Below are 26928 nucleotides of genomic sequence, written 5' to 3'. Positions count from 1 at the left end.
CTGGAATGAGGGCCTGAGGAAAATGCCATCTTTTCCTTTGACCAATGAATGGAGCAAGGAATGAAAGAAGCTAGTAAAAACACGCAGTCAAATTTACCTGCGCAGTATGTTTTGAGTGAGCAGGAATTCAGAATGGCTGCTGAGAGACTAATTGAGCCACTTCAATGGCTGACTGAGGGTAAATTCCTGCCTTAGCAGGGATTCTCCTCGTTGCATAGGGAAACTGCCAGTGAAACATAGTGGTGTGGAAACAGGCTCCACAGGGAGGGGTCCTTCTTTTGGGGACTCTGTGGACTGCAGGCCTATGGCAGGGTGATGGTTCCTCCTGACAGCAACGGCTGCCTCTCATTCAAATTCACTACCAATATTCAGGGGCACTCCCCCACCCTGCCTTCGACTGCCAGGGCCTGCTTGCCTTGCTCTAGTGTTCTAAGGATGCCAGATCATTGAGGCGTCCTCTCCTTACAGCTTCACCTCTGAGGTGGCATTGCCGAGGCTGCTGAGCTGCAAGCCCACTGACCGTACCAGCAACTCCTTGAGGGTAGGATGCCATCCTTAATTAGTGCCCACAAAATAGAGCCATTTGTATTTTAAATGCAGTTACTTGCTACAATTTGTCTTATCTGAAATTGCTAACTTTCACTTTTTGTTCAATTCTAAGGCTTTAATCCTTAGCTAGCTAACTAAACTCTTGATGCGTCTCCACCCTCTCTTTGACCCACGAATAACAACCGTACTATGGCTAGTTTCATGCCCTAATCCCCTTGCCCTTGGTGAATCACTTCCTTTGGGTTTCCCTTCCTAATCTCCACTTCCTTGCTTTAGTGTAGGGTGTTCTTTATGCCTCTGTGAAATGTCTCAGGACGTTTTTCTATATTTCTACATGCCCAACTACTGCAAGCAATTTTATAATTATAAACAGGGGATAATTCTATGATCTTGTTTAATTTATGATTATTTTTCTTTATTATAATGCAGGAACCATTGATTGATAGTTATTCTGAAAGTGGACATAAACCTAATCAGATTAAAGGGGATGTGGAATTTATAAACGTGCACTTCACATATCCTTCACGGCCAGATGTTAAGGTAGGACTCATTCTATCTCTTCAAATCCGAGATTGTTGTATCGTGTTTTTGATGTATTAAGATTAAGAGTCCTTACTCAAATTAATCTATCAAAAAGAGACTTGAGTTTACATTAAATACTGTCACAACAATAAAAAACTGAAAAACACTTCCAATTCGAAAATTTTGCAAAGTCTCCAACCTGAAATGGGCTCATTGGGGATGGGCTGGAAGTTGGGAGGGTTTGCAAAATGGCACAAACACGGTGTCTGGATTTTGAGGGGTGGGCATCCCAACATCTTCCCATTGCCATGCCATTTTTCCAGCAGATTGATGGTTCTGATGCCTGTCAGGATTGAGGTCCTTAAGGGCCACTACCTGCATCTGCAGGTCAGGAAAGACCCCAGTGCCTGGGGAGACCAGCGGGCTCTAGTGTGGTGGATGGGAGGTGTAGTATAGGGAGATTGTGGGGGGAGGGGGATGGAATCCTGTATCAGCAATCATGGAGGTGCTTCCCAGAGTAAATGGCAGTTCCCACTCCCAACCCTCCAGGACATCCCTTCAGTTGTTAGGTCCCCTAACAACACTCATCCCTCTGAATCTTTGGGATGGCTTCTGCGTGAGCTGTAGCCTCAGCAATGGCCACTGCTTGTGGTGGCACTGCTGACCAACAGTTTCTGGGGGCAGTCAATCTTCCTTAATTGAGTTGAGGCCACTTAATTATCACTCTGAGCCAAAGTCCACCCCTTTGTCCCGCTTTCAATCTAACTGCGGGATTTCTAACATCTCAGGAAAATTCAACCCAGTTACCCTGATTCTCTCTTTACAGATTCTGCCTGACCTACTGAGAATCTCCAATTTTTTTTTTGTTTTATTTCTGGTTGAATTAAATTAGTACCCTGCTCAAATTTAAGTTTGCGATCTCTTAGTCTCAACTGAAAGATTTGCACAATCCTGTCCACTGTGCCTTAATTTTCAGAACAGAAATAAAATATCTTTTAAATCTTTCTCCGTTGTGATGTGCTAGGTATTAAAAGGACTGCAACTGAGGATGAAGAGTGGGCAAACAATTGCTCTCGTCGGCAGCAGTGGCTGTGGAAAAAGCACTACAATCCAGCTCCTACAGAGATTCTATGACCCTGAAGATGGGATGGTAAAGAATTTGACAACACATGTCACATTGTGAAACTAAAGTAGCAAAGCTCCAAATGAGTTTCAGTTGTAAAGTCAAGGGGCTCTAAAGTCAGGATATTCTTAGCAAATAGATTTAACATGCAGTGAGTTTCCAACAGGGAAGCATGGTGGGTAACTTCCTCCCTGCCCAGAGGAGAACAAGGACATGGCAGTTTGAACTGCCATGGTCAGGGCAAGTCATAGGCCAACATTTTTTTTTTGCTTGGTGTTTGAGGTAAGAACAGCAATTGTACAAATAGACTCCTGCATGCAGAAGATAGTGTACAGTCCCTGTACATCCACAAGGTGAAGTACTTGGGGGTGATTTGAAGCAAATGAACAAGGAAGCTAATCAAGGAATACTGAGATAATACATCAAAGTACGTCGGCAGGATAAGCTGTCACAGCTTTAAGTAGAAAATGTGAAATGTCAATTGGGAAAAGAAGTACACCTTAAAATGGTAACATTTTAAATAAGGCAGAGCCTGAGTATACAGTTCTTCCTCCATCACCAGTGCACAGTGGCAGCAGTGTGTACCATCTACAGAATGCATTGCAGCGACTCCCCAAGATTCCTTCGACAGCACCTTCCAAATCCGTAACCTCTACTATCTAAATAGACATGGGCAGCTGATACTGGGAACACTAGTACTTACAAGAACCCCTCCAAATTGCTCACTGTCCTCAACTGGAACTACATCATCATTTCTTCACTGTTGTCAGGTCAAACTCCTGGAACTCTCTCCCTACGCCACATAGACTGTGTGGTTCAAGACGATGGCTCACCAATACCTACTCAAGGATAATTAGGACTAGTCAGCAATGCCCATGTCCATGAAAAAAAATCTTTCTAGAAGTAGTACCCTCTATATAAAAAAAACAAGTATTAAATGAAGCAGTTCAAGTAGAAAAACATTATAATTTGTTTTGTATCTGGAGATTATAAAATCAAAAAGGAAATAATGTTCAACTTAAGCAAAAACTCTGTTTCCATCCGTTAAAAGTATTGCATGTAAAATTGGGACATCATTATTGGAAGAACAGAAAGCGATGGAAAAAGTGCATATAGTTGGTGCTTTCTTTCACTGAAGCTGACAGATTATTCAATGACTGCATGGAGATATTTAAGAATTGTGATAGATTGTACAATGATTAACTGTTTCCACTGTCAGTGAGAGATTAATAGAAGGACATTGGGAATTCATGCTTACCCCAAGAATGGAAAATCCCACCCAAAGTCAATGGACCTTTGTATGGTGCTGTCCTGCCTAACACGATTCCGTAAAAAGTCTGACAACACCAGGTTTTAGTCCAACCTATTTATTTGATAATATACTCACAAGCTTTCGAGGGACACCCTCTTCGCCTGACGAAGAGGGTGTCCCTCGAAAGCTTGTGAGTATATTATCAAATAAATAGGTTGGACTAAAACCTGGTGTTGTCAGACTTTTTACTGTGTTTACGCCAGTCCAACGCCGGCATACCCACATCATAACACGATTCCCACAGCAGGCGGGAGGGGAAAATTCCATCCGCATACTTAGAATAACCAGAAAAAAAAAGGATTTTATATAAAGCTTCTTTACAAAGAGAATGCTTAGGTTGTGGAATTACCTGCCACAAATTGAAGCAGAAGCCACTCAGATTCTGCAGTCAGAGAACAAATCCAAGGCAATGAGAAAGCTCAGGTTTTTATTTAATATAAATTATTAACTTTTCATGGGATGTGGGTGTTGCTGGCTGGACCAGCATTTATCGACCATACCTGAGGGCATTTAAGAGTCAACCACATTGCTTGTGGCTCTGGAGTCACATGTAAGTCAGACCAGGTAAAAGCACAGATCTCCTTCCCTAAAGGACATTAGTGAAACAGATGGGTTTTTACCACAATCAACAATGGTTTCATGATCATCAATAGACTTACAATTCCAGTTTCTTAGTGAGTTCAAATTTGCTGTGGTGGGATTCAAACCTCGGTCCCAGAGCATTACTCTGGATCTCTGGGTTACTAATCCAGCAACAAAACCACTATGTTCATGCCTCCCCCTAAAATATAACAATATCATTTTTAAAATTGTTGAATGAATCTGGACGTTTCTGGAACTGTAAATTAAAACAAAAAGTCTGACAGCCTCTTGAGTTTTATAAATAGCATCTGAGAGGGTAGGAGTAAAGAAACAATGATAAGCATCCCTTTGCATTGGTTAGAATATTGTGTGAAATTTTGGATGCTCCATTGTGGAAAGGGCAACAAAGTCTCAGAGTAAATAGTGTAGATTCATCAGAATAATGCCAAAAGATGGAAACTGCAGTTATGAGGAGACAGTTATGATACAGACACCATGTGCGTGGGAGCAATGAAGATAAAAATAAATATTTAACATGAATTGATTTTTAAAAGTCATAGTATCCCTACTGTGTAGAAGGAGGCCATTCGGCCCATTGAGTCTGCACCAACCACCCAGGCCCTATTCACGTAACCCTACATATTTACCCTGCTAATCCCCTGACACTAGGCACTTGACTGCTGAAAATACGGATGCATGGGATTGAGGGTGATTTAATGGTTTGGATCAGGAATTGGCTAGCTGATAGAAGACAGAGGGTGGTGGTTGATGGGAAATATTCAACCTGGAGTTCAGTTACTAGTGGTGTACCACAGGGATCTGTTTTGGGGCCACTGCTGTTTGTCATTTTTATAAATGACTGAGGTGAGGGTGTAGAAGAATGGGTTAGTAAATTTGCGGATGACACTAAAGTCAGAGGAGTTGTAGACAGTGCGGATGGATGTTACAGTTTGTAGAGGGACATAGATAAGCTGCAGAACAGGGCTAAGAGGTGGCAAATGGAGTTTAATGCGGAAGAGTGTGAGGTGATTCACTTTGGAAGGCATAACAGGATTACAGAGTATTGGGCTAATGGAAAGACTCTTGGTAGTGTGGATGAGCAGAGAGATCTTGGTGTACATGTACATAGCTCCCTGAAAGTTGGCACCCAGGTTGATAAGGTTGTTAAGAAGGCGTATGGTGTGTTAGCTTTTATTGGTAGAGGGATTGAGCTTCGGAGCTGTGAGATCATGTTGCAACTGTACAAAACTCTGGTGCGGCCGCACTTGGAGTATTGCGTACAATTCTGGTTGCCGCATTATAAGAAAGATGTGGAAGCATTGGAAAGGGTGCAGAGGAGATTTACCAGGATGTTGCCTGGTATGGTGGGAAGGTCTTATGAGGAAAGGCTAAGGGACTTGAGGTTGTTTTCGTTAGAGAGAAGAAGGTTAAGAGGTGACTTAATTGAGGCACACAAGATGATCAGAAGATTAGATAGGGTGGACAGTGAGAGCCTTTTTCCTCAGATGGTGATGGCTAACACAAGGGGACATAGCTTCAAATTGAGGGGTGATAAATATAGGACGGATGTCAGAGGTAGTTTCTTTACTCAGAGGGTAGTAAGGGCGTGGAATGCCCTGCCTGCAGCAGTAGTGGACCCGTCAACTTTAAGGGCATTCAAATGGTCATTGGATAGGCATATGGGTAATATTGGAATAGTTTAGGTTAGAGGGTCATTAGCTTGGTTCCACTGGTCGGCGCAACATCGAGGGCCAAAGGGCCTGTACTGCGCTGTAATGTTCTATGTTTTATTTACCATGGCCAATCATCCTAACCCGCACATCTTTGGAATGTGGAAGGAAACTGGAGCACCCGAAGGAAACCAACGCAGACATGGGGAGAATGTGCAAACTCCACACAGAGAGTGACTGGAGATCGGAAATGAACCCTAGTCCCTGGCGTTGTGAGGCATCAGTGCTAACCACTGTACCACCCTTGCTACCATGCCGCCCTGGTCTTAGTTATTTTGCTGTTTGCTGTCAAGTTAGAATTGGAATTGGTTGTATGTATGGGAGCTGAGTTGGGGTAAGTCCTCATTTTAACTGCCTTCCCAGCTGCTCTTTGGAGGGGGTTAAGATTTTCAGCATTGTAGGGTATAGGTCATAGCTGCGTAATGAGCATTGGACGTAACAGTTCTGCGGAAAGTAACTGAACCAACACAAACTCACATTCTGGCCTAAGCCAGATTTGTTTGAGGCTTGTAAGGGCATTCATTGTATGTGGTCTTGTTATGCACAACTAGTGATCCTGATTATTTTATATCCCTACCTCTTCACATTTTCGATTGACCTGAAATGTTGTGTATCATTACTGACACTTTTGCTTGCCTGTAAACTTCCCACAGTTTTACACGGCAATAGTTTTCACATCACAGTACATTAACATTTGTGATAGCATTTTTATTGACTTGAATGTATAAATGTTTCAACAGATTCTGCTTGATGGACAGGATATCCGAACTTTGAATGTTAGGAGTCTCAGGGAAATGATTGGGGTCGTGAGCCAGGAGCCCGTCCTTTTTGCCACCACAATAGCTGAAAACATTCGTTATGGTCGTGAAGATGTCACTGAGACTGAGATTGAAGAAGCTACCAAGGAAGCTAATGCCTATGATTTCATTATGAAATTGCCAAACGTAAGAACATAAGAACATAAGAAATAGGAGCAGGAGTAGGCCATCTAGCCCTTCGAGCCTGCCCCGCCATTCAATAAGATCATGGCTGATCTGTCGTGGCTCAGTTCCACATTCCTGCCCTCTCCCCATAACCCTTAATCCCCTTGCCTATCAAAAACCTATCAACCCGCGTCTTAAATATATTTAGCGAGGCAGCCTCCACCACTTCAACGGGCAGAGAATTCCAGAGATTCACCACCCTTTGAGTGAAGAAGTTCCTCCTCAACTCCGTTCTAAACTGCCCCCCCTTTATCTTGAGGCTGTGCCCTCCAGTCCTACTGTCCTTTCTGAGCGGGAAGAGCCTCTCCACCTCTATCCTATCCATCCCATTCATCATCTTATATGTCTCAATGAGATCTCCCCTCATTCTTCTAAACTCTAACGAGTACAAACCTAGTTTATTCAGCCTCTCCTCATAGTTCAACCCCCTCAACTCCGGAATCAGCCTAGTAAACCTCCTCTGCACTCCCTCCAAGCCCAAAATATCCTTGCGTAAGTGCGGCGACCAAAACTGCACACAGTACTCCGCACAGTAAGCACTGACCTTCGTTGCTATTGAACTAATGGATTTATTTAATGGATTACTAGATTCTTCAAGCTTGATTACTGCTTTGATAAGCTTGGCTCCATTTCCTTAAGAGACTGTTTGACTTTTATTTATTGTATTAGGAATAGAACAGTATCATATCCTTTTCTGTGCTAATCCACGTGGTATAGCTTTCTGGAGTTACTTTTCAACTAACCAACCAGTAATACCCAGATTAATGGTTTGGCACTTCATAGAGTCATAGAGGTTTATAGTATGGAAACAGGCCCTTCGGCCCAACTTGTCCATGCTGCCCTTTTTTTTAACAACTAAGCTAGTCCCAGTTGCCACGCATGGCCCTTATGCCTCGGTAGACATCTTACTCATGTAGCTGTCTAAACACTTTGTAAAAGACAAAATTGTACCCACCTCTACTACTATCTCTGGCGGCTTACTCCAGACACTTCCCACCCTCTGTGTGAAAAAATTGCCCCTCTGGACCCTTTTGTATCTCTTCCCTTCCACTTTAAACCTATGCCCTTTAGTTTTAAATTCCTCTACCTTTGGGAAAAGATATTGACTATCTAGCTGATCTATGCTCCTCATTATTTTATAGACCTCGATAAGAACACCCCTGAGCCTTCTATGCTCCAGAGAAAAGAGTCCCAGTCTATTCAGCCTCCCCTTATAACTCAAACCATCAAGTCCTCGTAGCTTCCAAGTAAACCTTTTCTGCACTCTTTCTAGCTTAATAATATCCTTTCTATAATAGGGTGACCAGAACTGTACACAGTCTTCAAGTGTGGCCTTACCAATGTCTTGTACAAGATGTCTCAATCCTGTATTCAATGTTCTGACCGATGAACCCAAGCATGCCAAATGACTTCTTCACCATTCTGTCCACCTGTGACTCCACTTTCAATGAGCTATGAACCTGTACCCTTAGATCTCTTTGTTCTATAACTTTCCGCAAAGCCCTATCATTAACTGAGTAAGCCTTGCCCTGGTTTGATCCACTAAAATGCATCACCCGCATTTATCTAAATTAAACTCCATCTGCCATTCATCAGCCGACTGGTCAAATTGATCAAGATCTCATTGCAATCCAAAATAACCTTCTTCACTGTCCACTATGCCATCAATCTTGGTGTCATCTGCAAACTTATATATTAATGATCTCATCCAAATTATTAATATAAATGTCAAATAACAGTGGACCCAATACCAATCCCTGAGGCACACCACTGGTCACAGGTCTCCAGTTTGAAAAACAACCCTCGACAACCACCCTCTGTCTTCTTCATCAAGCCAGTTTTGTATCCGTTTGGCTACCTCACCCTGGATCCCATGAGATTTAATCTTAAGCAACAACCTACAATGCGGTACCTTGTCAAAGGCCTTGCTAAAGTCCATGTAGACAACATCAACTACATTGCCCTCATCTCCCTTCAAAAAACTCAATCAAATTTCTGAGACATGATTTTCCACTCACAAAGCCGTGCTGACTGTTTCTGATCAGTCCTTGCCTCTCTAAATGCCCGTAGATCCTGTCTCTCAAAATACCTTCTAACAATTTACCCACTGTAAACGTGAGGCTCACCTGCCTGTAGTTCCCAGGCTTTTCCCTGCAGCCCTTTTTAAACAAAGGCACAACATTTGCCACCCTCCAATCTTCACGCACCACATCTGTGACTATGGATGATTCAAATATCTCTGCTAAGGGACCAACGATTTCCTCCCTAGCTTCCCATAGCGTCCTGGGATACACTTCATCAGATCCCGGGGATTTATCTACCTTGATGTGCTTTACAACTTCCAGCATTTCCTTCTCTGTTATGTGTACATCCTCAAGACATCACTATTTATTTCCCCAAGTTCCCTAACATCCATGCCTTTTTCAATAGTAAATACTGATGAGAAATATTCATTTAGGATCTCACCCATCTCTTGTGGATCCACACATAGACCTTGCTGATCCTTAAGAGAGCCTACTCTCCCTAGTTATTCCTTTGCCCTTTATGTATTTGTAGAATCTCTTTGGATTCTCCTTTGTCTTATCTGCCAAAGCAATCTAGTGTCCCCTTTTTGCCCTCCTATTTCTCTCTTAACTCTACTCCTACACCCCCTGTACACTTCAAGGGATTCACTTGATCCCAGCTACCTATGAATGTCATGTGCCTCCTTCTTCTTCTTGACCAGGACCTCAATATTCCAATTCATTCAGGGTTCCCTACACCTACCAGGTTTGCCCTTCACTCTAAGAGGAATGTTCTTACCCTTAACCTTGGTTAACACGCTTTTGAAAGTCTCCCAGTTACCAGATGTCCCTTTGCCTGCCAACAGACTTCCCCAATTAATTTTTGAAAGATCCTGCCTGATACCATTAAAATTGGCCTTGCAATTTAGAAATTTAACTTTTGGCCAGACCTATCATTCTCCGTTGCTGTGTTAAAACTAATGAAATTATGGCCCCAAAGTGATCCCTCACTAACTCTTCTGTCACCTGCCCTTCCTTATTTCCCAAGAGGAGGTCAAGTTTTGCCCCCTCTCTAGTCGGACCATCCACATACTGAATGAAAAATTTCTCCTGAATACAATGAACAAATTTCTCTCCATTCAAGCCTCTAATGCTATGGCTGTCCCAGTCAATTTTGGGAAAGTTAAAATCCCCTACTATTATCACCCTATTTTTCTCAGAGCTATCTGTAATCTCCTTACATATTTGCTCCTCAATTTTCCGCTGATTATTTGGGGGCCTATAGTACAACCCCATCAAAGTGATTTCTCATTTCTTATTTCTCAGTTCTACCCATATAGACTCAGTGAACGAACCCTCGGATATCCTCTCCAGTACTGTTGTGATGTTTTCCCTGATCAAAAGTGCAACTCCCCCTCTTCTCTTACCTCCTGTTCTATCTTTCCTATTGCATCTGTATTCTGGAACATTGAGCTGACAGTTCTGTTGCTCTCTTAACCACGTTTCAGTAATAGCTGTAATATCCCAGTCCCATGTACCCATCCATGCAGTGAGTTCATCTGCCTTGCCCGTCAGGCCTTTTGCATTGAAATATATGCCGTTTAATCTGGACTTCCCTTGCTCTGCTCTGCTTTAGCCTGACCTGTCTAGTACGAGGATTACCAACAGTGCCTTTACTATCTAATTTGCTCTCTTTAACTTCTGTGCTGCCGAGAACCCTTTCTACTATCTCCCTACTGCTTTAGGTCACATCCCCCTGCCAAACTAGTTTAAACCCTCCTGAGCGGCTCTGGCAAATCTCCCCACCAGGATATTAGTCCCTCTCCAGTTCAGATGTAACCTATCCCTCTTGAACAGGTCACCCCTTCCCCAAAAGAGATCCCAATGATCCACAAATCTAAATCCTCACCCCCTGCACCAGCTCTCAAGCCATGTATTTATCTGTCTGATCTCCCTATCCCTATTCTTAGATGTCTGTTCTTCCAACAAACAGCCACGGCTTTGCATTGCTGGATTGTTTGGCTAATTCAGGTCCTTGGGGAGTACACGGCTGGCAGATAACATCCAATTGGTATGGGCTCTAGGGTATGAAGGTTCACTGGTGTAAGGTTGACAGTCTGTGTAAGTATATAACGAGCAGTGCCTTTTACTCCAAGTGCACGAATATTGATGATAATCCCTTTTAATTAAACAATAGCATTTTATTTCCCGTAACATTACTGAGTTTTTTTCTGTAGAAATTTGAAACATTAGTTGGGGAAAGAGGCACACAACTGAGTGGAGGTCAGAAACAAAGAATTGCCATTGCACGTGCTCTGGTACGCAATCCCAAGATTCTGCTATTGGATGAAGCTACATCTGCATTAGACGCTGAGAGTGAAGCTACTGTTCAGGCTGCTCTTGATAAGGTAATGATTGTTTTTATTGAGTGCAACCATCTGTGCTAATTTAGAGATATTGAAAAGTATTGCCCAACTTTAGATTTGGCGACAAAACATTCTTCGGGCAATAGTTCAGGAATAAATTAAGGCTGGAACTTGTTCAATTCATTATTTGTAGCAAAATATTAGATAGGGATTCACATTTTGATTGAAGACAACAAAAGAATATGTTCCCTGGTGCCACCATCTGAGATTTTTCAGGATTTGGCAAGTGAAGCCAATTATCCAACTATTGGCTCAGCATGCCAGAACCAAATAATTTTACTCAATGCAAAACAAAATATAGAAATAGATTTTAAGGTGCAATTTTTCAGACCTCCTGTCCGAAACAACCTTAAATAGAAGCCAAAAAGGCTTTAGTAAGGGGAGATTTTGCTTGCCAACATTATTGACCTGGTTCAGGAAGTGGCATCTCAAATGAATTATGGAAAGATTCATATTTAATAAGTCGGAATGTTTCTGAGAACTTTGCATTTTCTTTGCATAATAAGAACATAAGAACATAAGAAATAGGAGCAGGAGTAGGCCATCCAGCGACGTCTGGAAAATAACCACCAAGGCATCCACTATCACCTCCGCCATTTCTTTCAGAACCCTCGGATGCATTCCATCCGGTCCTGGGGACTTGTCCACAATCAGCCCCTCCAGTCTGTCGAGCACCGCCTTTCTAGTAACAGTAATGTCATTAAGACCCTCCAGTCATATAAATATAGAAGGAAATTATTAGAAGACGGTACCATGACTTTCATAAATATCTCAAAGCACTGTCGTCACAGTGTGTATGAGCACAAATCCCAACATGTAGTTTGTGGGATTTATATTGAATGAATTAATGAATCTAGAATTAAAACCTGGTCTCAGTAATGGTGAGGCCACCAGATCTGTGCTTTATTAATGTGTTTTAAGGAAGGAAATCTGTCAAGCTTAACCAGTCTGGCCCAGATGTGACTCTAGACCCACAGCAATGTGGTTGACTATTAACTACTCTCTGAAATGATCTAGCAAGCAACTCAATTGTACCAACTACTACAGAAATGTCAAAAGAAATAAAATCAGATGACCATCCAACATCGATTTAGACATTGACAACCTCTCTGGTTGACCATACAAAGTTGTTTTTAGCAAAAGAGGGACTTGTGCCAAAATTAGGAGATAAATTAATCATGCTGTAAATAAAATGGAAACTAATTGCACATGGCTGTCTTCAGACTCAGGTGATAACAATAGTAAGTGTACTTCAAAATAATACTTTTTTAAAATTCTTTCATGGGATGTAAGTGTCATTGGCAAGATCAGCATTTGTTACTGATCCCCAATTGCCCCTGAGAATGTGCTGGGTAGCTGTCCAACCTTTGTCTGTCATGGACGCTGCGCTGGGTTTAGCTGTCCCACGGATTAGTCAAGTAACAGTTTGACATAGTAATCAGAGATCAGGCATCCTCTGCTTTATACTGCCAGCATGAGTCACCATTTTTATTTAGCACAGAGTGCTGCACAATGTGGTGAGAAAAATCGGCTTTGAAGCTGGCGAGCTGCACACTTGTTTTCTCGCCTCAGCCAGCCCTCTGTATAAAAAAGAGAAAATTACGCTCATGAAAGGCATTGCTCATAGTGCTATCAAACAGCACTTATTCAGCAATATAGCCTGCTCATTGACACTCAGTTTGAGTTCCTCCAGAGATAATCAGCTTCAGGTCGCATTATAGTCTTCGTCCAAACTTGGATGAAAAAGCTGAATTCGAGAGGTGAGGTGAAAGTGACTGGTATTGACATCAATTCATGAGATCTAATATGGAATCAAGAAACCTCCCCAAAATTTAAAGTCAGTGGGAATTGGAGATGGTGGCCGAGGTGGTAGTGGGGAGAAATTCTCCACTAGTTGAAGTCATACCTGACAACAAGTCAATTATAGTTGTTGGTGGCCAAACGCATCAGCCCCAGGTCATCACTACAGGATTGATCTTAACCATCTCAAGTCATTTTATCAACAGTCCTCCCTCCATTGTAAAGTCAGAAGTGGGGATGTACACTGACGACTATAATTTTTAGCACCATTTGCAACTCCCCAGATACTGAAGCAGTCCATGTCTAAATGCAGCAAAACCTGCACAATATTTAGTCTTGGGCTAATAAGTGGCAAATAACATTCATGCCACACAAGTGCCAAGCAATAATCATCTCCAGCAAGTGAGACTCTGACCAGCTTCCCTTGACGTTTAACAGCATCGCCATCATGGAATACCCATGATATCCATCAACTTCCTCGGGATACTGTTGGCCAGAAATGTAACTGAATTATCCATCTTAATACTGTGACTAGAAGAGGATGGTGGAGTCTAGGGATTCTGTGATGAGTAAACCACCTCCTGACTCTCTAAAGCCTGTCCACCATCTACAGGAAACCAGTCAAGGGTGTGATGGAATACTCTCCACTTGCCTGGATGAGTGCAGCTCCCACAACACTCAAGATGCTGGACACCATTCAAGCAGCCTGCTTGATTGGCATCCAATCCACTATTTTAACCATTCACTCCCTTCACCACAGGCACAGTGACAGCAGTATGTAGCATCATCTTGTCTTGGAGCTATTGTTATTCCTTCAATGTCATTGGATCAAAAGCCCTGAACTCCCTTCCTAAGACCACGTGGACTGCAGCTATGCACCACAATCTTGCCAGTGGCACTTACATCCCTTGAAAGAATTTTTAAAAGTATTACTTTAAAATACAGTTGCGATTGTTATATAGGCATAGATTCTGGCCATTTCACACACAACAATATCTCACAAATAGCAATGAAATGAATGACTAGTTACTTACTTTTTAGTAGTGATGGCTGAGGCAGGAATATATACTTAAAATGGTAAGATCTGAGGAATTATGGGGAAAAATGGGAGTGTGGGACAACTTGGATAGCTATTTAACAGAATTTACATGGATGGGCTAGATCTGCTCCTATTCTGCCGTAAGATTTTATAATTTTATGAGTGTTGTCAGGACATTTCCTGTATCATCAGCTCAGCACTTCATATGAGGCTCAAATTTACCACCTTCAGACCCAGATGTGGCTTGCTACTAATTGTGGTAAGCTCTTGTAAAGATTTTCAAGAAGCTAATATCCTTGAGTATATTCCTTTCTTTAAAAATAAGCTGCATGGGCACTGGTGCGGCATGTATGGGGATATGTGCCTAACTTGAACATTCTCTTCGTATTTTGTCAAAGGTTCGGAAAGGCCGCACCACGATAATTGTTGCTCACCGCCTGTCAACTGTCCAAAATGCAGACATCATTGCGGGATTGCAGGATGGTGTCATTGCGGAGATAGGAACCAATGAAGAACTGATGGCAGCAAAAGGAATTTATTATGCCTTGGTCACTGCGCAGGTATCTTTCTGAAGCCAATCTTTTAACTCAGAAATGACTTTAACCATTGACTAAACTTGATAAGGTTGTGAAGTTAAGTATCGGTAAATACATAAACATATCTATAATAATTTGTTTAAAGGCCAAGCTGAAAATGTAAATATCGGGGGTTGGGGGGGTGGGGGGGGAGGTGGGGTGGTATTTTGACCCCTTGCTCTCCGTGCGCAAGTTTTCCGAAGTACTGTCAAAATTCTGTCAGAGTTGAAAACTGTGATTCACACTGGCATAATAGAGCGGCGCAATTTTCAAAGTTCTTTGGCAGCAGAGTAGTGCAAAACTCACTGAGGAAGGTCAAGAAGCCAATTTTAATACATTTTCATCTCAGTATCAGACACTATTCACAGGGTGCTAGAGCAGCGTCAGGCCACCGTGATTTACAACGCCTCCATAAAAGGCTGAACCTGGTGTCACTACCTCTGGGAGGAATTTTGGAGGTGAGCCCTCGGGAGGATGTCACCCTCAAAGGTCTGGGAGCACTGGAGATGATGCGGGGGTGCAGTTGCAGATAAGTGCAACAAGGGGCCAGGATGGGGGGGCTCGAGGGGAGGGGTCCTTTGCAGCCCTCGCCTTCCCCACTTGCACTCAACTTGAGGTGTCCCCTGCCTCAAAGGGGCCTGGTGGTTGGCTTGCCTGGAGTGCCTCCCATATCCTCCCTGCTTGGCTGCTTTTCCATTCCGCACAGAGTGAGTGCCTACCTTTGTGTGAGCTTGAGGTTGGGTCACATGTGAGGACTGCAGAAGGTCAGTACTGGTTTCCACTCTGAGCTCCCATGTTGTGCTTTGGGTGTGAGGGTTGGCTCTTAGGGCATAGTGGGAGTCTTAGTTCCTGCTGCATGAGGCTTGAAGACTCTCCAACGTAGGGGAGGGTGGCTGCTGTGTGTTTTGAACTCCCCGCTCCCACTCAGGCAACAGTTTGATCCCAAAGGAGGTTAGCTGCAGGGAAGCTCAAATCCACTTCTCAGGAAGGCGATTCCTAGGAATAACTCTTAGTGTGCATGGCTGTGGCTGACGGAAGGCAGTTTGACTTTGCAGCTCCTGTGACCTGGGAGAATGAGGGTGCCTGTACGAATGTGCTTGACATGCTAATTGCAGTCCTCTCAAGAATGAACTGTGCCTCATCAGCTATAAGAGGAAGCTAGTTTCCAGAAGAACAACCTCGCCCTTCCTTGACTAGTCAATCCTGTGGATTAAAATCTCCAGAGCTAAACATCAGTGGAGCTAATCCCTTAACCCTTTGGAATCCTTGGCTCCCCAGTGCAGAGATGGGTGGGGGAGGAGGAAGACCTGGCTGCTTGCCCCCCTATTGCAGCGATATTTGCAGCTGGGTGTCCCTAGAGAGGAAGTTGCAGTGTTCATGCTCACTATTGTGGTGGTCCATTCTCGTTGTGCACTGCAGGGACTCGGATAACTTATCAATCCCCCTTCAATCACATTTTGGTTTGATGTTTTAAGTTTCATTTGTGATTTGTTTTTGTTTAGGGCAATATCCCTTTAAGGGGCTGCTCCTTTTATTTTGTCCCTCAGTTTTAGTTTAGTTGTTTAACTCAAAAGAGCTGGAATGCTACACCCAAGCATTTAGATGCAAAGTTCATACAAGCTTCCACATGACACAAATTACACTGACGTGAAACCTTAGACAAGGCATGATGGTGATGCCTATCACCAATCACTTCGTTCAATATCATGATGGGGGCTATCTTTGTGGTACCCCGTCAGGATGCAGACGCTGGTCTCATGCATCCATTCACCTGCCCTTCTATGTGATGCCAGGTTTTATGTGTGTGTGGGGCGGGTGGAATTCAGGGTTAGATGTCACTGAGACTCTGGAGGGTTCTCACACTTCATCCTGGTGGAGTTAAGAGGTGGTGATGTGACTGTAGCCTGAGAGGGGAGGATGTGAGGGATAGCTAATTGGGGAGTGTTTGGCTGAAATGACGGAGGTGTTGAGGGATGAGGGTCAGAGCTCACACTGGTGTTCTCCTTTTTTCACTGCACGGTCCTGGAGAATTGTGGATCCATGTGAGTTGGCTTTTCTACTCATTGAGATGGAGCAGTAGTGGAGACACCAACATACTGCTGCATCCGACTAGGACCAGAGCCCTGCAAATGAGCAGCAGCACAGATAGATGCTAGAGCCTCGTAGGAAACACTATCGGCTAAAGCTCTTCCTCCTCCCTGGCCTACTCAAGCGTTCTCTCCTCAAAGGGCATGAGAGTTCTGAGCACTGGCCTGATTCCTCAACGCTGCACCCACTCATGCCCGTTGTGGTGGGGGTTTGTCCTGCAATGAGGCAGTTGGGGAGAGTGTGGGTAGGATTCCTGCCAGTTCAGATGGTGATGGGGTGTGGCATGCGTGGGACTTGAGTGGGAGCTGGAGTGTGAGGAGATTAGCAGGTAATGGAGGGAGGGAGACATGGGAACTGGAAGGGGAAGAGGACCTCATGATAGGTGTTGGCAACCCACGAGGCAGCTGGGTGAGAGATCAACTTGGAGGTGCACGGGGTGTGTGAAGGGGGCCAGCAGGAGACTGGAGGAGGTCTCCACTCTTACCCTGGCCACACAAAGAAGTTCATTCATCTTGCGGCACTGCTGCTCCATCCTCTTTACTAAGACTACCACAGCCTCCCAGGTGGGGGTGGTCTCCTTGCTGGAAGGACGTCTTTGATTTTGTTTTGATTTTGATCGGGACATCCCATCTCTGCTGCACATGATCCATGAGTTTGGTCAGGGCTCCCTCCAAGAAACGTGGTTATGGCTTCCTGGCAGCCATCCCCTTTAATGGATCTGGAACAAGTGTTGGGGAGGCATTAATATGGAGCTCCCCACTGATCACAGAGATTAAGTTGACCCGGGGTGAATGATTCAGAGGGAGGCCACCAGAAGTATAGTGTGAATAATGTTGGAAAAGAAACATTGTTAATGAGGCTCAAAATTCCATGAGAAATCCCAACAGCAGCGCCTTTGGGATTCGCACCACTTTTCTCACCTCTGATCCCATTGATGATGGTACAATAGGAAATCTCACTCATAGCGGTGGGATCAGATGTCACCACTGGCCAACAGCATGTCACTGGCCAACAGCATCCCATCTCTCAGGTAAGGCCACAGAATCCCAGCAATAGCTTCATTTGTTTTCTTGCAGACATTTAAGAATGAAGACGATGAGGAAGATGAATTGATTGATAAGGAAAATGAACCTGAACGTGAGACTGTTAGAACCACAAAGCCGCTGCGAAGACAGTCAACAAGAGTTAGCATGAAAAAGGTAGAAATGGGCACAAATGAAAAGGACACTGATACCATTCAACAGGTATGGGCCACTCCAGATTTGTCAAGAAATATATACTTTGTACTTTATTAAAACTTGGATTGAAATAGTGCATCAATAATACATTACGAAATGTTATTTTGTATGAGTTCTCATGTTGTGTGTAAATGTTATTTTAATGTATTATTTTTCTAACCTTGTTTAAAAATTACTAATTCAAAGGCATAAGGGAAATAAGCATAAGATGCCTCTTTGTTGATTCAGCACTGTGGTATTTAGGCTGACTATATGGTATGGGTTTCAGGTGTTGACAGTTCTCTCTGCATACTATGTATTCTTGTATATTTGTGCAATCTTGTATAGAGTATACTGGGAGACTAGGGCACATGTGCAATAGCACCCCTAGCATTCTGCAGCTGGTTTCCTGGCATGGACACTACTGATGGTGAGGCATTGGATTAAGAAGCCATAGGGATAGGCAAACATTGTGGAAACTGGAAGAATTTCAGAATATGTTTGGTCTACATCAAGCTCAGCCATAAAATATTCAAAGACTCTGCTTCCACTGCCTTTTGAGGAAGAGTGTTCCAGAGGCTCATGACCCTCTGAGAGAAAAAGGTTCTTCTCATCTCTGTCTTAAGTGAGTGGCCCTTCATTCTTAAACAGTGACCCCACAGACAAAGTATTGTTCTGCAGGGAACATCTAAGCCCACAGCAGGACCTCCAGGGATTGAAGGAACAAGAGTTAGAGGGGATGGGGGTGGACGGGAGGTGTCCAACATTCTGTTTCCATTCTTTGGTTCACTGAAACCTTGTTGACAATTCTGGATTGGAGCCACTCTGACCTTGCTGAGTCCCTTAAAATAACAATCCTTCAATTAATTGGTGTGAATCTTCATCACACCCACAATTTGTCATTGGTGGAAAAGTCCGGAAATGGAATGTTAATATTACTTTGTGGCAAAGCTTGTTGCACTCCAAGTTGCAACGCACACTGCCTGCTGGGACCGCCACTCCAAGAAGAACAGTTCACTTAAAATTCTGTCCGGTGTTTCTGACCCTTCTGATGAAAGGTCATCAAATCTTAACTCTGTTTCTCTCCTCACTGACACTGCCAGGCCGGCTGAGCATTTGCCAGTTTTCTGTTTTTATTTCATATAAATTCATTCCCTTGGCCTTTTTGTTAGGTTTGAACAGATGAACAGAGAGAAGTTCCATCATTTGCAGATTACAGATTTGACAAGCATATTCCATATTTTCATTTTGTTTTTCAGGATGAAAATCTTCCCAATATGTCCTTTTTGAAAATTCTTCAGATGAACAAGACAGAGTGGCCTTACATGGTTGTGGGAACAGTCTGCGCTTTGATAAATGGTCTCGTGCAGCCTGCTTTTGCTGTGATATTTTCAGAAATTATAGCAGTAAGATTAAAATCTTTAATTTCATTTTGGTTATGTGATTAAACACGCACTTGGAAGAAACTGCATTTTAAAAATCTTCTCTTGGAAGAAGAATTAGTGGCAATCCTATAATCCCTAATAATTAGGAGATAAAGGTACACTGACCAGAAAGTATTAAACAGCCTACAGAGATAGAAAGACATAAAGTTCATCATTTATATTCTAGGATACCAAATTCTTGTATGCTGAAGCCAAAAATAAGTCCAGCCCTTATGTGAAGCTTTCCAGTGAATCAGCAATTCAATGCTTGAGCTGGCAATCTCTCTATAGATCTTCGTGAAAACAGGAGAACCATTTTACATCCAATTTAGTCCTGCCAATATATAACTTATAACCATGACCACTGGGTCCTGTCTTATCTATTCAGTTGAAGTAATTGATCCAATAAACACAAACATAGAGCATAGAACAATACAGCACAGTACAGGACCTTCGGCCCTCGATGTTGTGCCGAGCTTTGTCCGAAACCCAGATCAAGTTATCCCATTCCCTATCATTCTGGTGTGCTCCATGTGCTTGTCCAATAACCGCTTGAAAGTTCCAAAAGTGCCCGACTCCACTATCACAGCAGGCAGTGTATTCCACACTCCAAACATTCTCTGAGTAAAGAACCTACTTCAGACATCCCTCCTATATTTCCCACCATAAACCTTATAGTTATGCATCCTGGTAACAGTTACATCCACCCGAGAAAATAGTCTCTGAACGTTCACTCTATCTATCCCCCTCATCATCTTATCAACCTCTATTAAGTCATCCTTCTCTGTTCTAAAGAGAAAAGCCCTAGTTCCCTCAATCTTTCCTCATAAGACCTACCCTCCAAACCAGGCAGCATCCTGGTAAATCTCCTCTGCACTCTCTCCAATGCTTCCACAACCTTCTTGTAGTGAGGTGACCAGAACTGCACACAATATTCCAAATGTGATCTCATCAAGGTCATTGACCCTGTAATCCACATTCAAGTTTGTCCTACCAAAATGAATCACCTCGCACTTATCAGGGTTAAACTCCATCTGCCACTTTTCAGCCCAGCTCTGCATCCTATAAATGGATAAATATAAACCATAAATATTTTATAAATTTTGCTCAAGGTTTCCATCTCGATGGTTTTCTATCATTATACAGACGCAAGTCTTTGAGCCTATCTGAGATAACTGAAGTATTTTAAACTAAGGAATTAACCTTAAGATTCTTCTTTACGCCCCTTCCAGAGCCACAATAGCTTCCAACATGCAAGGAAACTAAAACTAGACGACGGAAGTCTAGCTCAGGCCTAACTAGAGTCTTGGGAAGACCAAATGTAATGTTTTGTTTTATAGTGGATTCAACCTACATCCCTGTTTGCTATAAACGTACCTTCATTGTGTGTTACTTTTTGAGACAAATGCATTGAAGAATTCAAGACTTTAACTTTTTGCACTGACTTTAATTTTGTATTCGATCAGGTAGAGGATTATGTTCTGCTTACATGCAAAGCACTATGCTTTTCTAACTGAGATATCATTCACCAAGCTCAAGTCAGCTTTTCCAACACATCAAGATATGAGCGTATGAATTAGGAGCAGCAGTATTCCGACGTTCAATCAGATCACGACTAACCTGATTGTAACTTCAGCTCCTTGTAGCATCCTACCCCCGATAATCTTTTACCCCTTTGTTAATCAAGAAACTATCTAGCCATAAAGATATTCAGAAGCTCTGCTTCCACTGCCTTTTGAGGAAGAGAGGTACAGAAACTCATGACCTTCTAAGAGAAAACAAACTTCTTATGTCTGTCTGAAATGAGTGACCCTTTTTTTAAACAGTGACCCCTAGTTCTAAATTCTCTGATAAGAGAAAACGTCTTCTATACATTTGACATACCAATTCCCCTCAAGATCTTCAAAGTTTCAATCTTAAATCTATTAAACTCTCATGGATTCAAACCTAACCTCTCCATTGATTGGGATCTGAATGTTGAAAGGTATGTGTCATTAAGGAAGGGCAGGAAGATAAGAACAAGTGAAGGCATGACTCAGTTAATTATTGATGGTATTAGTACTTTAGAGAAATAGTAATTAAGTTCAGGAAAGCAGGATGTAGAAGCAGTTTGGGTTGAGATGAGAAATTATAAAGGCACAAAGTCACATGTGGGAGTGGCGTACAGACCCCCTAATTGTAATTACACAGAAGGACAGAGTAAAGAAGAAGAGATAATGGGAGCTTGTCAGAAAGGTACTGCAATAATCATTGGGTTTTTAATCTACATATAGATCGGGAAAAATGGGAAGGTGGCAGAACTGTGGTTAGCACTGCTGCCTCACAGTACCAGGGGCCCGATTCCAGTGTTGGATGATTGTACATGTGGAGTTTGCACATTCTCTTCGGGTGTGTGGCTTTCGTCTGGATGCTCCAATTTCCTCCCACAGTCCAAAGATCCAGGTTAGGTGGATTGGCCGTGCTAAATTAGTGTCCAAAGATGGTAGGTTAGTTGGATTAACTGTGGTAAGTGAGTGAGGTTATGGGGATAGGGTGCACGGTAGGCCTGCATAATACACTCTTTCTGAGAGTTCGTGCAGAGTTGGGCCGAATGGCCTCTCTCCGCACTGTAGGGATTTTATGGTTCTGCCTGGATACATGGCCCACCTGCCAATCACAATGGTGGAAAGGCCATGTAAATTCACAGTAACTTCATTGCAGTCTTAATGTAAACCTAACACTAATAAATCAACTTAAACTTAAAATGGCCCCTTAATGGCTTTAACTGCCCACTTAATTGTCAGTGGACTCGCTTCCGACTCCCGTTCATACCCAACAACTGAAATATTACGTGATTAAGAAGTTGGGACACAAACCTGATGACTTCTCATGCAAATTTAGGTGCTTCCAGGTTGGGCACATGGCTGCCTGAGCAATGTAATATTTTGACCCAAATGACCAAATGCCAATCACTGCAGGACATCACTGGCGATCTCCAAATAAATCCAAATATATGGACCACAATTTTATAACTATGTGTATTTAACTCATTCCTAATCCTCTTCATTGCTTTTCAATTCGGGGGATGCATACATTGCTGGTATGACTGGCATTTTTCCCACATTGTCTAGCTAAGTTGGTGCTGAGCCTGAGTAATACACTTGGCCATTTCAGAGGGCAGTTAAAGGTCAACCACACTACCATGGGTCACACGTTAGCCAGAATGGGCAAGGAGAGACAATTTCCTTATCCAAAGAACATTAGTGTGCCTGATTTTTTTTACGACAATCCATTAGTTTTATGGACACCTTTATTGACACTCAGAACCAGATTTTCTCCTTCAATGCAGAAATCGCAAGCGGGAGATTTCTCAACATTGTATGCCGGCCCACTTATTTTTATGGTGGAGTGGCAGCGCATCACCTCTGGAAACTGGCTTGAGAGGGGAGCAAAGACTAGTCCAGTTAGGCACCATAGCTCCCTTAAACCCCTCTCACTTCTCCCGCCTCCATACTCCGGTGCCTCCTCCATACCCATGTACTAACCCCCCACCCCCATCCCCATGCCTACATACCCAATATCCAATACAGACAGAAGTGAAGAGTCCTATAATGTTGCAAAGTCTTTGAGATGCTCATGAAACTGGCAAAATAAATAGCCATTCAAAAACTACTTTAAAAAAATCTTCTTTGGATCTCATGAAACAGTCGATCTAAGTAAATTCACAGTCCCCTTCACAACTGTATCAATAGCTCCTTTGAGCTGAATCATGTGTGGAGTTTGGAGTTCAGCAACTGATGGCCATTTGTTCCACTGCTCCAGAGGCTGAACAGATAGACGTCTAACAGACCAAAGTACAGGGTACAATTGAACTAATAAAATCTGAATGCAGAACAGCACTTCATCCCACAGATAAAATTAAGCTGATACAACTGAAGATCATTCCACCTTCACAACACTGGTCAATTCACCAGTCGCTTACCTTTTCTAAAAAAAAAGCCCCATCATGTGAAGTTAGCAACACTTTTTAAGCTTATTGGTCAAAAGGTTCCCAAATTCAGAAAAGGTTCCCTCATAGTTTATGGCACCTCTAAACTAGTGTGATTTGTATCTCCTTCAGAAGCTTGTCCAACGCCATGAAATCGTAAGGGGGTCTAAAATTATCCACTCAATGGATCTGCCAGTTTTGGGATTTTTGTGTGTGGGTTCACAACTCATTCGCTAACCCCATGCCATTAAAAACATTTCATGATGCCATCCTGGAATTGAGCCTTATCCTCTTATGTGGTTCCCCTGAGCAAAGTAGCTTTGCTTATGTTGGAATAGCAACATCTAGCACTAGTTTTATTGCAGGCTTTTGTTTTAATTAATCAAATTTAAAATCCCCAACTCCCATGGGCTGAATTTTAACCTTTTTAAAAAAATGTGTAATTTGGGTCAGGTGTGGGGAAGATACAGTTAAAGACTCAGAACTCTGTTTCCTAGCCTAGACTTGCTTCTAACCTATCTATATCTATATTAGATATTGTTTTTGGTGCTGAAGGAAACAGGGGATATGGAGTGGGGGGGAGGCAGGAGCAGGATATTGATGATCAGCCATGATCAAAATGAATGGTGGATAACACTGTAAAAGTTGTTCATTTTTACAGCAATCATGAATGTTTTCTTTCTAATCTTGCAGTAGTAAATTTACTACATTTGTTGTTATGTAATCATCACGGTTGAATTGTATTCCTTTTACCCAATATAGGTTTTTGCTAATACGGATAGACAACATGTTAGCCATCAGAGTACACTTTTTTCCCTGTTATTCTTGGCAATTGGAGGCGTCTGTTTCATCACGTTTTTCCTGCAGGTACAGTTTAATGAATTTTTGAATAAATAGAATGCTGGATGGAATTGCAGTAAAGTTACCCTGTTGAGTGGTTCAGATGGAATTATGCAGACTTGATGGGCCGAGGGGCATAATTCTGCTCATATGTCTTAGGGTCTATGGTCTTATGGTTTATGCACTGAAGGAGCAAAGCCAAGCAAAGACTTGGCTTGTATCTTGTGTAGTTTTCCTCGATAACAAACTATATAAGTAAACAGCACTGAAAAATCATTGCTTTCTCCTGATATTACTGGAGATGTAAGGGCCCTCAAAATGGGGTCAGTAACCGTTGGAGACCCAATCTGTTCCATTTTAAAAAAGATTTACTACTGGTTATCCAAAGGTTCTTCCTGTTTCAGGTAATATGTTTCTTTTTAGTATATGGAAATTAATATCTTTTCATACAAGTGAGACGCTGATTATCATTTTAGTTCAGAACTGGCCACCTACGCAGTGCCAACCCCAACCTGTTCCATGGATGTTGCAGCTTACAAGAATTACTGAAGATCAGTGTTGAATTATTTTTATGGACAGAAGTGCTCCTCCAAAGTTCACAAAGATAACACTAACCACTGCTGCCTCAACATCCCCCCTCCTCCATTCTAGAGCATAAGAACATGAGAAATAGGAGCAGGAGTAGGCCATCTAGCCCTTCGAGCCTGCCCCGCCATTCAATAAGACCATGGCTGATCTGAAGTGGCTCAGTTCCACTTTCCCGCTTTCTCCCCATAACCCTTAATTTCCTTGTCTACCAAAAACCTATCTACCCGCGTCTTAAATATATTTAGCGAGGTAGCCTCCACCACTTCAATGGGCAGAGAATTCCAGAGATTCACCACCCTTTGAGTGAAGAAGTTCCTCCTCAACTCTGTTCTAAACTGTCCCCCCCCTTATCTTGAGGCTGTGCCCTCTAGTCCTGCTGTCCTTTCTGAGCGGGAAGAACCTCTCCACCTCTACCCTATCCATCACTTTCATCATCTTATATGTCTCAATAAGATCCCCCCTCATCCTTCTAAACTCTAACGTGTACAAGCCCAGTCTATTCAGCCTCTCTTCGTAGCTCAACCCCCTCAACTCCGGTATCAGCCTAGTGAACCTCCTCTGTACTCCCTCCAAGGCCAAAATATCCTTGCGCAAGTGCGGCGACCAAAACTGCACACAGTACTCCACCTGTGGTCTCACCAGTGCCCTGTACATTTGCAGCAAGACCTCCCTACTTTTATATTCAATCCCCCTCGCTATGAAGGCCAGCATCCCATTTGCCTTCCTGACCACCTGCTGCACCTGTAGGCTGGGTTTTTGCGACTCATGCACAAGGACCCCCAGGTCCCTCTGCACCGTAGCATCTGCAGCTTTTCGCCCTGTAAGTAGTAGTCCTTCCTACTATTATTCCTGCCAAAGTGGATAACCTCACACTTGCCAACACTGTATTCCATCTGCCAGTTCCTCGCCCACTCGCTCAGCCTATCTAGATCCCTCTGCAGACTTTCTATACCCTCCGTACAATTTGCTGTTCCACTTATCTTTGTGTCATCAGCAAATTTTGACACCTTACACTCAGCTCCCTCCTCCAGGTCATCTATATAAATGGTAAATAGCTGAGGCCCCAGCACCGATCCCTGGGGCACTCCACTAGTCACCAAGATAATGATCTCTACCTTATCTTCATTCCCTTTATGTGCAATTTACCTTGTTTAATTTAAACCAAAATTGCCCGGGGTCTCTGTGCAATGGTCCAAAACCATTAGAAAAAAATTAAAATATAAACAAACTCCAGGAGTAGTGCAAAAGAGTTCATAACAAAGAGGAGGCCGTATAAGATGATGAATGGGATGGATAGGATAGAGGTGGAGAGACTCTTCCCGCTCAGAAAGGACAGTAGGACTAGAGGGCACAGCCTCAAGATAAAGGGGGGGCGGTTTAGAACGGAGTTGAGGAGGAACTTCTTCACTCAAAGGGTGGTGAATCGCTGGAATTCTCTGCCCGTTGAGGTGGTGGAGGCTGCCTCGCTAAATATCTTTAAGACGCGGGTTGATGGGTTTTTGATAAGCAAGGGGATTAAGGGTTATGGGGAGAGGGCGGGAATGTGGAACTGAGACACAACAGATCAGCCATGATCTAATTGAATGGCGGGGCAGGCTCGAAGGGCTAGATGGCCTACTCCTGCTCCTATTTCTTATGTTCTTATGTTCTTATTTGCAATGAAAGAACAGCTGGAAGTTGCTGGAGGAACATCGCTTGAATAAATGGTGATACTTCCATGCCAGAACTTCATAAGATGGTGGGAAGGTAATGGGGAGAATTAAAAGAAGAGAGAATATATAACTATCATAGCTTAGCACTCAAAAGATGACTTTCCTTTTTTGAATAATTGTGTAAATGGGAAATTTTGAGAGACCCTGAAATGCATCATATGACCCTCTAATTCCGAAAGGCTTGTTCTGCTGGAGGAATGCTGGAGTTTAAAGTTTATTTTCTAGTGTCACACAAGGGCTTATATTAGCACTGCAATGAAATTACTGTGAAAATCCCCTAGTTGCCATACTCCGGCACCTGTTCGGGTACACTGAGGGAGAATTTACCATGGCCAATACACCTAAACGGCATGTCTTTCGGACTGTGGGAGGAAAACGGAGCACCCAAAGGAAACCCAAGTGGACCCTATAACACTCCCAAGTAAAGAGGCTCAGGAATGGAATTGTC

At 43.0% G+C, this 26928-nt stretch overlaps 1 protein-coding gene across 1 annotated transcript in view; it reads left to right on the top strand.

Moving 5' to 3' along the window:
- abcb4 (ATP-binding cassette, sub-family B (MDR/TAP), member 4) overlaps nucleotides 1–26928 on the top strand; it is a 105326-nt gene that overhangs the window by 60377 nt on the left and 18021 nt on the right. Inside the window, exons 9-16 of the mRNA XM_080210614.1 lie at nucleotides 979–1089; nucleotides 2096–2221; nucleotides 6559–6762; nucleotides 11042–11212; nucleotides 14468–14629; nucleotides 17809–17976; nucleotides 19209–19355; nucleotides 24103–24207. Of these exons, the coding sequence (XP_080066740.1) occupies nucleotides 979–1089; nucleotides 2096–2221; nucleotides 6559–6762; nucleotides 11042–11212; nucleotides 14468–14629; nucleotides 17809–17976; nucleotides 19209–19355; nucleotides 24103–24207 (1194 nt within the window). The remainder of the gene's footprint in view (nucleotides 1–978; nucleotides 1090–2095; nucleotides 2222–6558; nucleotides 6763–11041; nucleotides 11213–14467; nucleotides 14630–17808; nucleotides 17977–19208; nucleotides 19356–24102; nucleotides 24208–26928) is intronic.

Source organism: Carcharhinus amblyrhynchos, chromosome 2, assembly GCF_965287045.1.
Source record: "Carcharhinus amblyrhynchos chromosome 2, sCarAmb.v2.hapA, whole genome shotgun sequence".
In the NCBI taxonomy this organism is placed as follows: Eukaryota; Metazoa; Chordata; class Chondrichthyes; order Carcharhiniformes; family Carcharhinidae; genus Carcharhinus; species Carcharhinus amblyrhynchos.
The sequence above is the reverse complement of the archived record's forward strand: the minus strand, read 5'-3'. Positions and strand labels throughout refer to the sequence as shown.